Source organism: Euprymna scolopes, chromosome 20 (genome assembly GCF_053919585.1).
Source record: "Euprymna scolopes isolate OS-2025 chromosome 20, ASM5391958v1, whole genome shotgun sequence".
NCBI classification, from domain to species: domain Eukaryota; kingdom Metazoa; phylum Mollusca; class Cephalopoda; order Sepiida; family Sepiolidae; genus Euprymna; species Euprymna scolopes.
In genome coordinates this window covers 31,699,196-31,712,634 of record NC_136501.1, presented here as the reverse complement: position 1 = coordinate 31,712,634, position 13,439 = coordinate 31,699,196, and the positions used below count along the sequence as shown (strand labels likewise).

At 32.0% G+C, this 13,439-nt stretch overlaps 1 protein-coding gene across 14 annotated transcripts in view; it reads left to right on the top strand.

The window, feature by feature from the left end:
- LOC145241382 (proto-oncogene vav-like) overlaps positions 1-13,439 on the top strand; it is a 347,285-nt gene that overhangs the window by 210,248 nt on the left and 123,598 nt on the right. For 7 of the 14 annotated variants that reach the window (XM_080104292.1, XM_080104293.1, XM_080104288.1 and 4 more), the window contains 2 exons: positions 7,012-7,117; positions 12,721-12,819. In XM_080104292.1, coding sequence (XP_079960418.1) covers positions 7,012-7,117; positions 12,721-12,819 — 205 coding nt within the window. The remainder of the gene's footprint in view (positions 1-7,011; positions 7,118-12,720; positions 12,820-13,439) is intronic. The other 7 variants (XM_080104290.1, XM_080104285.1, XM_080104295.1 and 4 more) reach the window with 1 other exon arrangement.

Here is a 13,439-nt window from a genome sequence, read left to right as displayed (position 1 = left end):
GATTTATAAAAAATAAATTTATTAGTATTTTATTGGGCATTTATTAGATTTTAAGAAAATTTAACTATTTACGAAACATTTTTATTTACAATATTTTTACATGTTTTCCGCTGCATTTGCCCCAGCTCAACTCTATATAATACGAAATGTTATTTTTTTTTTTTTTAAATGTTATTGAATATCAAATGAAAATGTACTTTTTGTAGAGTGATTGAACACACAACCTTCAGTTTATGAGACTATTATGTTTTAATATATTGCACGTGCCCATATTCCTCTACTCCCACCAATTTTTGCCTCATTTGCATCTCTTATTTTGGCAATAATTGCACTTTTTTCACAAATATCTGAAAGTACATTTAATAGGTATTCCTTAAATTCCAGCAAAAGTTATGATTAATGATTGTTTATATTATTCAAGTCATAGGATCACAGGGGAGACAACCCATGCTTTACTTAATTGCAAATGTAATTACTAGGGCTATGACAACAGCATATTCTTTTCATTGTTTTGACTTTTGAGTCTGTATCCCTTGATATCTTATATGCTTTTATATAGAGTGATGCAGTTCTCAGTTGATTAACTGTGTCGGATATATACTCGAGAGTCAAAACAATGAAAAGAATATGTGGTTGTCATAGCCTTAGTAATTACCGTTTGTGTTAAGTCACAATGACTGACAGCTTACCTTGTTCTTTGCAGCAGATCGCTATATTCTAGTCTTTAAGTAATTAAACCATATTTCTATTTTTAGTTTATATGCACTTCAATGTAATTTTACATTTTAGTATAATATATATATATCTATAATATAAAACTGAACGTCTGTGTGTGTCTAGTCACGAATATGCTCCTATATGGTTGACTGTTATAGAAAACTGATCACATATAATGATAGAAGATGTATCGAGACACAGGAATGGGTATGTTCGATCTGGCATAATGATAATTCATTAAAATGATTGGGTCTGCGTTCGCGCCTGGTCCACAAAGTATGGAAATAAAAAATTAAAAAATTAAAAAAAAAACGTTTACAAGTGTTTTTGATATAGATGTACATAATAATACTTTAAATATGTTTTAACTTAAATAGGGATGGTATAATAAAATTGTGAGGTCTGTGTTCGCACCTGGCCTCCATAGAATGGAAATAGGCACAAACTTTAATAAAGACTTTTCATATCTATCTGCATAAGTATACTTTGATAATTATGTTTCAGTTTGAAGAAATATGGTATAATAAAATTATTGGGTGTTCGTTCACGCCTGACCTCCATAGAATGGAAATATGTCACAAGGTTTAACAAGGTTTTTTTAATATAGATCCACAGAATATTGTGATAATTGTTTCAGTGTGAACAGGTATGGTATAATAAATTATGGGGTTTATCTATTTTATTTTTACTTTCATCATATTTTGCTTTGGTTTTAACCCCCCCCCCCCCACACACACACACACAAATTCGAAGCTATCTCTTTACAACCCTTTCTTTTCATAACCTATCATACTTTCATAAATCAGAGTCTATTTTCTGTAGGCTTTTGAACCCAGTCAACGACGGGTACTTTTGCATATATATATATATATATATATATGACTACATTTAATCACATTAATATAAGAAAGTATTATTTTATGCGTAAACTAAGTATTTACTTCAACAATGCTCAATACATAGGTAGAGCTAGGTAGTAAGTTATAAAAATATATATGGCAATTAAGTTACACAGAATATTCTGCGTTTCATTTCATCAGCCTGATGAATCCTAGTGTGGATGAAACGCAGAATATTTTGTGTAGCTTAATTGCCATAGATATTTTTATAACTTATATATATTTTATTTTTTGGAATCCTTTGAGATGAGGCTTCATAATTTGTGCATTTATTCTTTTTATGGACTGTTATCCTCATCTTCATAGTTGTTTCACCACATTTCAGCCAACTCATCCTCTGGCCTTCTGCCATGGGTGAAGAGTGCGGAAGGCTTGTAACTTATCCTCAGTAATTACTGCCTTCCATAGCTGTCTCACCACATTTTGTCCAACTAATTCTCTGTAATTCAATTTTATTATTACTAGTTATACAAAAGATATTTTGTTAATATACGTTTTATTTTTTGGTCTATCATTAGCGGTTATATACAGCATTATCATGTTGACAACGTTTCTTGTTAGATCACCAAAGTTAAACAACATTAAATCTGGTCAGTAGTATGTGACTGATCAATTGGGAATATATCAGATATTGTATATGGAAGGACGACAACGCCTCCCTTAAAATATGCAAAAATGAATGTAAAAATATTGGTTGAGAGTAATACACAGGCAGCTGAGAACCGTTTTTAAATTTGATATTCCCTAGAAGCTTCCTCATTTAGTGGAAGCCAGCCTAACTCATCTAATGTGTGCCATATCAGGACAAGACAGTGCTTAGTATCCTCTTTATTTTAAGAAATTTATTCAAGCGTCTAACACTTTCCTTGATTACTTCCATTGCTAAAATGTTTCATTTACTTCATGGATGTCAGCCAATGAGATGAGAATGAGGGGAGAGGTACACATTGTTTCTGTTCCTGGGAATGCACATATGCAGTGATGGTGTTACTTCTACTTTCACTCCTTCCAAAAAAAAAAAAATAGCTACCTATCTGGCAACAATAGTGTCAAATAAACCAGAATTGTGATGGAAATAAAATTATAAAAACATTTTACTATCATTTATTGACTGGCAATTGCTAAAACTTATTTTGGTGTAAAATTTAAAGTTGCAGAGAAAATCAATTTTTGATTTTATTTGTATCACACACACACACACACACACACAGATATATTACTATTAATGTAATAATGTCCTTGTTCTTATGAGGATTGTGGATTTTATTAATGATTCCATAGTTGATATCTTGTCTTTAGGGGATGATCATCCTACATATTTTAAATGTTTTTTTTTTATTATTATTAGTTCTAGTTTTTACTTCAAATCAATAGTGAAGTATTTGGATTAAAAGAATAATAGAATCGGCTTCCACTCTAGAAATTATATATTTAATATGGAAATCAATTTTTTTCTGATAACTTCTCAATTTTCTTATATAACGAAAATTTACATTTATGTAAATATATGCAAATTATCTGTTCATGGCAAAGATAGGCTTATGAGGGTTGTTCTAAAGGTAAAACCTATCTTTTTTAACTAAAAAAATTGAAGAGCTATGAAGACAGGAATAGTACCATCAAAATGAGCAACCATTTCTGCTTCAGAATATATTTTTCTCCGTAGTCACCACCAATCTACTTTTGTCAGGAATTCAATGATACATATCTGTTACTGACGCACACCCATGACAAAGGATGCTCTTTGAGAGCCTCACACTGTCAATATCTGCAACAGAGTGATGAAACTTTCAAGTCATGAATCCATAATTACGTCATCATAACAGCGCAATTTGTAATCCCTTCTGATCCATTCGGGTAGAATGAAAAATGGGAGGCATTATTTTTGGAATGCCTTTGTATATAGAAACATACTCTTATTAATCAAAACAGATGTTGATGAAGATGAAATCTTTTTATCAACTTTAATAAAAACTATTAAATTTGTAATAAGTTTAAATTCTTACTATTCATGAGAAACTTTCTACCGAATAAAAAAAAAAAATACTACCCAGCAAATATACCTGATGAACCAAGTGCAAAAGATGTTCAAACAATGACACTTAGAGGAACAGTTAGAATCCTAAAACAGTTTCTTGGTTGGAGTCTCTGAAATAGCGGATGAGTGTCTAGCATCTCCAGCAAAAACAAAGAGGATGGTGTGCAAGGTGAAAATAGAACTAAAAGCATTTTCATGTCAATTCATAATACTAGTCCTGATGTAGGTGATTTGCTGATTTATGGAATTGTTATGAAATGGTATTTTATTAAATAAGTTTTTAGTTGAAAGAATCTATTCACCTGTAAACCATTCAATACAAAACTGACTGCATTGTAAAATATATTTGAAACAGAGCCAAGCATGTTCAAAACAATAATGCTGATTCAGGAATTCTTGCTTTTAACCTAAGATCCTTGTGACCCATATCTGAATTTAGTAGATATTTATACATTTTCTGTGGCAGATGGTACAAATACTTATTGGAAAGTTGAAGATTTGCCCAACATGCAAATAATTTTCGAATACAAGACAACTGTTTTATATAATTCACAAACACATAATATAGTAAAAAAAAAAAAAAAAAAAAAAAAAAAAATAGCACTTAAGGATTCTATTTTCTTATTTCATGTCTTTTAATTTCTGCAAAAAAAAAAAAAAAAAAAAAAAAAAAAAATGCATCTATAAATGTGATCTCAAAAAAACCTCAGATTTCAATCAATGTTTCTGAAATTGAGTCCGCCATCTTTAAACACAATATTTGGGAACGTAAGTGTGGCTGATGGCACCGGGGGATCACCACACTCTTCAGCACATCCAGGTACACTTTGGTGTTGACTTTCAAGCCGACTTCGAAGATGTGAGGTGGCATGATGTAGTCCTCACTTGAAACCATATGAAAGACCATAACTGTGGTTGGAAACTTTGTTTTCATCACCCCGGGAAAGTCCCTGTTATTTGTGTCAATCTAGCGATGCGTTTTGAGGATACTGGCAAAGATACTGTTGTCATAACTTGGATCGGTAGAGAGCATGCGTTGTACAGCTGCACATCTCCAATCTTGCTCGTTAAACACTGTGTTACTTTCAGACATGATAGAAGGCTCTTATCGCTCTTGGGATTTGTACACAACTGGCCAACTAGTAGATGATCTGCAACAAAAAAAGAAAACCGTTTTTCGTCAAACAGAAATGGAATCATGTCATCTTTTCTATGGCGACACTTTATCGTTCTACACTGTATATAATAGATTATAAATTGTCAGACATTGAAAGTATCTTTATATCTTAAGTGATCAACTCATGTGCACTCATTTTTGTAAGCTTTAAGATTTTTTGTTTGGTTCAGTGTTTTTACTTTATGAATGATCGATTGTATCACAAGTCTGTATGTTAATAGTGAATAAGACTGTTTTTAAAGATTTCTGTTGTTTTAGCTTTTATGGATGATCAAGAAAATAAATGAGAAATGAAATAACAGAATTTTTCATATCTAATTCATCTTTACATGTAATGTTTAAGATTTGTTCTTGTATTTAATTTTGGCCATTAAACAAATTTGTAAATCCTCTTTTGCACACAACATTGTAAAATAAAAAAGATCAGATCTTTTAAGATGTGTCTTTTCAATCTTGTCATGAATATGATATTTCAAACTTGAGCGTAACATTCAGCTTGACACACTTACAAATTTGAGACTTTAGCCTGATGAACTGACAAATTTGAGACTTTAGCCTGATGAACTGACAAATTTGAGACTTTAGCCTGATGAACTGACAAATTTGAGACTTTAGCCTGATGAACTGACAAATTTGAGACTTTAGCCTGATGAACTGACAAATTTGAAACTTTAGCCTGAATGACCACCACTGCAAAAAATCTTTCCTTTTTACTTTGTATACCTAAAGCCAAATGGAACCATGAACAGTTTATTTCCAGGAATTTTCTATCCGTGAAACAATGCCTGAGGTGGTGGAGTTGCTTCCTTTCAGAACATAACATGCATATCTTCAAGTTTAATGTCAGGTAGTCCTCTAAAATAATCAAACTCTGCTCTCACCATTTATCTTTTTCAATCGTCTCATAGTACTGTTTCATCATCCAACTAACAACCCCATTAACTCTATATTATTTAATTGGAATTCATAATTGAGATGAGTATTATTTATTAATTTACTTATTGCGGACTATTATCCTCATCGTTCTTAGTTGTTGTTTCACAACGTTTCGACCAACTATTCCTCTAGCCTTCGTCAGGTAGTAACCACGACAGGATAGGAACTCCGAATCTCCTAACTGCATTCTCAGCAATTACTGCCATTCATAGTTGTTCTCATCTTACTACCTTTGAGGCCCGTGGCACAGTGGATAGAGATGTTGAATCTCTACGGTTCCAGGTGAGAATTGTCTGAAAATAGTGGTTTCAATCCTACCCAAAGCTGGCCAGAGGCTTACTTGGCCAAAATATGGTGAGACGATAACAACTATGGATATCAGTCATTGCTGAGAATGCAGTTAGGAGATTTGGAGTTCCTATTCCGTCGCAGTTACCACCTGACAAAGGCCAGAGGAAATAGTTGGCTGAAACATTGTGAAACAATAACTAAGAAAGATAAGGATAATAGTTTGCAATAAATAAATTAACCCATTAACTCTAATTTTTAAATGGCTTTTGGCCATGATGAGTAATGACTTATTGTTATATTAATAAAAAAAAACTTAACTGGTCAACAAAGTTCAGTTTCAGATTTAAGCCTGAGAAAATACTATTTCGAATGAAAACATGACAGACTAACTGAGATGTTCAGATAGAAAAAATAGCTGAAAATTGAACAGACTTTTAGTGAAACATTTGAAACAAAGTAGAAATTGTGTTGAATAATTTATAATGCAAATACTATGGAACAAAATTTGACAAAAATTTCTTGATCATTCCTTTTTGTGCTTTTATATATTGTTTATTAATCTTATTTTTGTTGTTACTTTTGTTTTTATTTTGTAAATTATTTATTTTATTTTTATTTGTGCATGCATAATCTCACTTTCAATTTTGCCCTTGGTTGATGTTGTCTTTTCACATTGGCTTAAACATTTGCCTTAGGTAACCTGGATCCAGTTCTTCCAGATTAGGGAATTTACACCATTTTTTTCTCCCTGTCTCCTCCTCCTCCTCCTCCTCTCGTTTTCCAGTATTCCTGTTGCACTTGAATATCCTTAACCGTTTTCTTTGTTTCTTTTTTGTTTTATTTTTGTTCTTCTAAAATTTTTCTATTTTGTTTTTGAGTGTTTCTTTTTATTTAATTTTATTTTTTTATCTGTTGCACCTATTGTATTGATGGCAATTTGTATTGTTGTATAGTGAGAATGACTTGGATGATAACCAGGAATTATATGATGTTGTGTACGAAGAGGAAGATGATGAAATCTATGAACACTTATGTACACGTCAACACAGGTTTTCCACAGTAAGTCGTTACACCATGTGCATTTCGCCCATAAAAAAAAAAAAATTGAATGAAAGAAAATATATATTTCAAACAAAATTAAAAAAAATGAAAAAAAAAAAAAAATCTTTTTCTCATCGAGTCATTTCCACATCTCAGAATTAAATGTATCTATAAGTTTGGTGATGCTCAATATGGGGCCATGGCAAATTTAGGAAATGCAACGAAAGATTGGGATTATGGGGGTCAACAGAGTTAATGTCTTTTCAATACCATCGTTTCTTGTTTTAGCACATTGTCTCAGCTGTTATAAAAAGCTAGCATGCGCTAAGGAAACTTAAAGCGCCCTAGGTGGTTGGGAGAGGCATGATTTAAAAGTTTGGGAACCACTGTATTGGAAAATTATAATAACATGTTTACCAGTTGTGTGTATGTATGCATATATATATATATATATATATATATATTACATTACTACTAAGCTTCACTCACTGTTGAAGTAAGTAATAAAAAAAGAATATATATATATATATATATATATATATATATATATAGCAAGCAAGCTGCACAGAAACATCTGTTTCATTCTAGGGGAAAATTGACATGCTAATTTCAATTAATTGTGGGAATAAAACAAATGTTTCTACATAGCTTACTTGCCATAAATATATTTTTGTATTAGTATAGACACACGCATAAATAGATGTTTTTTTGTTGTTTTTTTTTAAATGACTAATTGCTAAAAGATAGAAAATGACAAATACTTGCATATATTTCTCAGGAGTATGGTGTAATAGTAAGATGCAGTCAGTGGGCTCAGCACATCAGATTAGTTCTGTCAAAGTTGCTGTATCATTTTCACCAATATGGTTACGGATTAAATAGTATCGTAGACTGGACTCTAAAGCCTTGGTTGTCTAACTCGACGTACTCCAGCATTGTTTCCAATCATCATGAACTTTCTCTTGCCACAGAACTTGCGCAATGTCATTCGAATAAGTGGTTGGAATTGTGCAATCTTTGCTTCAATATAAACTCTTCAAGGAGTCACCCTTGCAGGAGTTATTCATTGCCTATCAAGACCGGTAGGAGGCCTTTAAATTATCTAGCTTGCATGAATTTATTAACTTGAAATTAAGATTCATGTGGTAAAAAACAAGCCTTGAATTTAAAAATCACTTTGGAGGAAGTGATTAAGAGAGAAAGAGAGAGGGGTAAATAAAGATCTAACTAAAGATAGGTTAGTTTGGAAGGCAATTTGTAAAAGCTGTAAAACACATGTGAGCATGTAAAATGGATGTTAAACTGATGATGTGATGTTGAAAACAGTATCTAATTTGCCTCTTAAGAAAGCTCCATTGAGTCATTCGTTTTTAGTATTTATGCTAGAATGTTCCCATCTCATCAACTATTAAAGCACCTGCCAAACTTTCACAAAACCACTCATCCAGCTACAACCAGTCAACAATTTCCCCTCACTCTCTAGCTGTGCCTAAATCTAAATGTAAATTCCATGAACAGAGCTTCTTCCATAGAATTACCAGCCAGTGGAACTTTGTTCTGTTGGCCGATTCCCAGCTGACTACAGTAAGTCGTTTTCAAGTCCAATGTAAACAAGTTCTTTTTGAACTGTCCCTTTAAAGAACCAAATTCTACCCAAATTCCACCTCTAATGATCCACCATATGTATCGCCTTCTTTTGATGAATCCTTGTGTATGATATAAAGACTAGCAGGACACTTGTATCAGTTTTATGACAGACTACGGGTCAGCAGCCTGACAGAATATTTATATGACAATGCACATGGATTAGGTAAATCTTCAAACTATTGATGCCTTATCGCTACTTACATTGGTGATCTTTTAAACCAACACGTTTGAAGTGAAAACATTATGCGCTTATGTGTCATGGTATGACACATAATTGATCCAGTAGAAAAATAATTACAAGTAAAATAGAATTATGAAGTTTTATTGTATGTTATAATGTGGAAGAGTTGTGCGACCAATTCAGTATGACAAACAAAGGAGATAACCCTTCACTTAAATTGATAAATTAAGGGTCCACTATTTTTAAACTAATGCATTGCAGAATGTCATTGTGTCTGATTTTTTTTTGTTTAAAAAATACATCTGGCACATCTACTGGATATGTTTTCATAATTTTAGGAATTTATATTGATTTCGCCATGACACATAAGTATGTAATGTAATTCACCTGAAATGCAATGGTTTAAAAGATCACCAACAAGCACCGCCTTTTGTAATGCATATTTGCAGAAAAGTCTACATGATTGGCGATAGCATTACTAGACATTTGAGTACTTATGCAGAATAGGGACCGTGTTATCATCAGCATATTCTGAGTAGATTATGTAAACTTCTGGAAGATGCTGAAGCACTTAGAGAAACTGCAGCAGCCAACAAATGGCAAGCAGTATCTTTTGTTGATTACATTTTTTAACAGTGCCTCTTGCTGAATTGCTAGGTAAAAATACAGAATAGTTTTAAAAAAACCCACCCCGACACCATGTTAAGAATTGCTTTCTAAACGTTTTTATTTCAACATGATCTATAAACTGCACAAGTACTGTTTTTGTTTATGTAAAGTACCATACAATAATTGTTTTCGATTATAATTACTTTTTTCCCTTAATTTTTAACTGTTTGCTAGCATTTTGAAAATTGTCCATCAGTTAAAAAAAAAACAAAAAAAAACTTACAAAGTTTTTGTTCAGCACTTTCTAGCAGTTTACATAACCTGCCCAGAATATGCCGGTGATATGGTAGTCCCTACTCTGTATAAGTACCCACATTTGTATGCTAATTGACACATTGAGGAAGTTGAAAGCTACATCTACTTGGGAAAGAAAATCACGAAAGATGGAGATCTCTCTGAGATAAAGTAGAAGAATAGTATTGGGATGGGCAGCTTTTGGGAAAGTGGATAATATCATGAGAAGCCGAAAAGCAAGTATGGTAATCAAAAAGAAGATCTTCAATGAATATATACTGTGATGATGTACGGTACTGAAACATGGGCCCTGACGTCTTGCCAAAGTGAAACTTTGACAGTGGCACAAAGAAAGATGGAGAGGATAATGTTGGGCATCACTCTACAAGACAGAAAGACAAACATCTGGATCAACCAACAAACGAGTTATTAACATCAATACTGCCACCAAGACATCCAAACACAAATGAGCAGGGCACGTAGCCAGACAACATGACAACAGATGGTCCATCAGGCCAATGAAATGGACACCTCGTAAACATAAGAGGCCAACGGGAAGATCAAGAATGAGGTGGAGGGATGACCTGATACAATATGGCAGTGGATAGCTCGGGACAGAAATAGATGGCTGAAGTTTGGGGGGTGAGGGTCTCCTCCTCGAGTGATAAAAACCTTATTAATATTTAGACACATTACTGATGAGATGAGTCATCACATAAAATGTATATTTGGGCAGCACTTATTTTTTCTCAAGACATTTTGTTGAATAGTACAGGCAACTTGTGCGTCTACATATTTTCTCGTTGCTCCCTTCTAGATGATTAATGTTCAGTGGTAGATGAACTTGCCATATTGGTGAAGTACCCTAGTACTTTCAGTATCATACTATACAAAGAAGGAGGTAAAACCTAGGAGGAAAATAAATGGTGATAATACCTGGCAGGATAGTATCATAAATAAAGATATGCTGCCCCCCCCCCTCAAAGTGGAGATAATGCCTGATAGTATAAAATCATGACAACAGAACGGATACTTCAGTATCCCCCCCCCCCCAATAAATAAGGAGGTAATACCTGTGATGATCCTTTCATAAAAGGAGAAAATAATGCCTGCGCATAGTTTCATGACAAAGGGAAACTTTTGCTTTCTGAGGAGTCCATAGATGAAATATCCAGGAGTGTCATACTAATGTCAAATGTTCTTTTATAAACGAAATGGTTAATAAAAATATACTGAAGTCTTTTATTGGGGGGGGAAAAAATGAACAGTAAAATTAATAAAATTTTGAAATGTAGCCTAATATTGTCTATTTATATATGCTCTGTTATATTAACAATCAAGGAACTAAAAACAAATTATAATTAAACTATAACATTAAAAAAAAAAAATTTATATATGGTATATTGGATGTAAATTAAAGTTTAATATATATACATGTTAGATTTTTTTTTATTATCTCTGTTAAAAAAGTAACTACACAATAACACCAATGATTTCCTTGGTATAATATGAGGATTATCAATGTTATCTATTCTTCAATAAAAATAATGATCCCCAACTTTACATACATATTAAAATGTAGCTTATATCCAGTATACCATGTATATAATATTTGGTTGGTGCAAAAGTTTTTGCTGATTTTAATATTTCATCTTGATAATGATAAACTGAGCTTTTGAAAACCTTTATTAACAACAACAATAACAACCTTTTCTCTCTATAACTTGATGTTATCTGTCAACAAGTTTATAAATGAGTTACTTGTAAAATTATTTAGGTTTTGAAGTGAAAAATGAATCTAATTCATGTTCAACTTCCTCGTGATCTTAAACTAAGGTCATCTAAATGGTTTTGTAATCCTCAAAATACGTTTAAAAGTTTAACCCGAGGGAGCTAGGCCAGGAAAATATGCAGGATGAGACAAGATTTCTCAACAAAATTCTTCTAGATCTTTGAATCTTTGGTCAGCAGTACTGTGTGGAGACGAACATAATCATGATGAAAAATGACTCTCTTTCTGTTAAAAAAAAAAAAAAAAAGCCATTTTGGGGTCAACATGGGTGAGAATATTGCAAAAAAAAAAAAAAAATGAATGATACTTTAATAATCTGAAAGAAAATGAATCCTGGTGATATGTTTAATATGCATAAAATAAATTAAAACAGTTTAAAATGATCTTTCTATGAACTGGTAAAAACTTTTGTGCAAACCTTATATTTGAGGATTATTTGTATTATGTAGCTACTAGTGTTGGGACGATTAATCGGAATCAGAAAAATCAGCTTTTTGAGGTATTGGAATTGGTATTGGCATCAGAAAAATTTTAGCCTATTTTCCGATGCCAAATTATCTCTTTTATTTGATTTTGGTTTAATAAACATCTTCCACTGCTTGTAGTAATACTAAAATAATAAATATTTCTTGATTTAGACTTCCAGTAAGATTAAAATCTCTAGATCACCCCCATCAAAAGTGTGTTTTTATGTTTTAGAAAATATAGGCACATTTAAGATGTGTTTTTACGATAATCCGTACAAAATAACAGTTTTATGGTTAAATATTTAGAGATTTATAAAGAATCGAAATCGGTAATTGTATCAGAATCGGGAATTTAGTACTGAATCGGTAATTGTATCGAAACCGAGGAAAAAATATTTGAATCGTCCCATCACTAGTAGTTATTTTATGAAAATTATATTTAGGATTCCTTTTTCTATTGATTTGAGTTTATTAGAAAGATTAGAAAGAAAGTGCAGTTTATTACAAACTTATGTTTTTACATAACGTTTTGCTAATCTAAAATACAGTTCAAGAAACTATTAACTTTGTTTTTTAAGGCAATTTTATTTATCCGAAATTATGTTTTGTTATCATTTTGTCCTTATCACAGACTGGAATGCCCCCTCCTACAACAAAAAGGGACCACTGCCTCAAAGAGTTAGTGGATACTGAAAAGAATTACGTCGAAGCCCTACAAATGATGATAAATGTAAGTGTCTTCATTCCAGTCAACACCAGTGTGCATTTTACTTTTTATGTAAGCTTAAATAAGAAAAATATTGGCACGTTGAAAACATTGTTTCATATTGAAATCATATAGAAATTAGAAAGCCAAATAATGATATGGTTCTTTTTTTTTTTTGTCTTAAAGAGTGAACAAGCTTTCGACTTTATTAGGTTCTGACATTAAAAAAAAAAATTTTTTTTTTTTGTAAATGATTTTTCTCATCGGAAATATAACATCCCTTTTACTCTTTTTCTGAATAGCAAATCTTGGTGCTTGATAAGATAGAGACGACAGATCAATTTAAAAAAAAAAAAGTAATTTTAAGCAAAAGCAACAGTATTGAATTTAACAACAAATATTCAACAGTGTTTGTCATGTCAAAAATAGTAATATATCAAAAAAAAAATTATGAAAATTCATTGAGTAGAAAATTATTTATAGTTAAAATTAATTTTTACAGAAAATTGAGGGAAATTGCATTTTGCCTAGATGTAAACACCTTGAAGATTGCGAATACAGGGGACATACTTATCTTCCTTTTTGACGCTTTAATGGAAGACTTTTTAAGACCATAGCGATGGGCTTTTTCTTTATTACTAAAA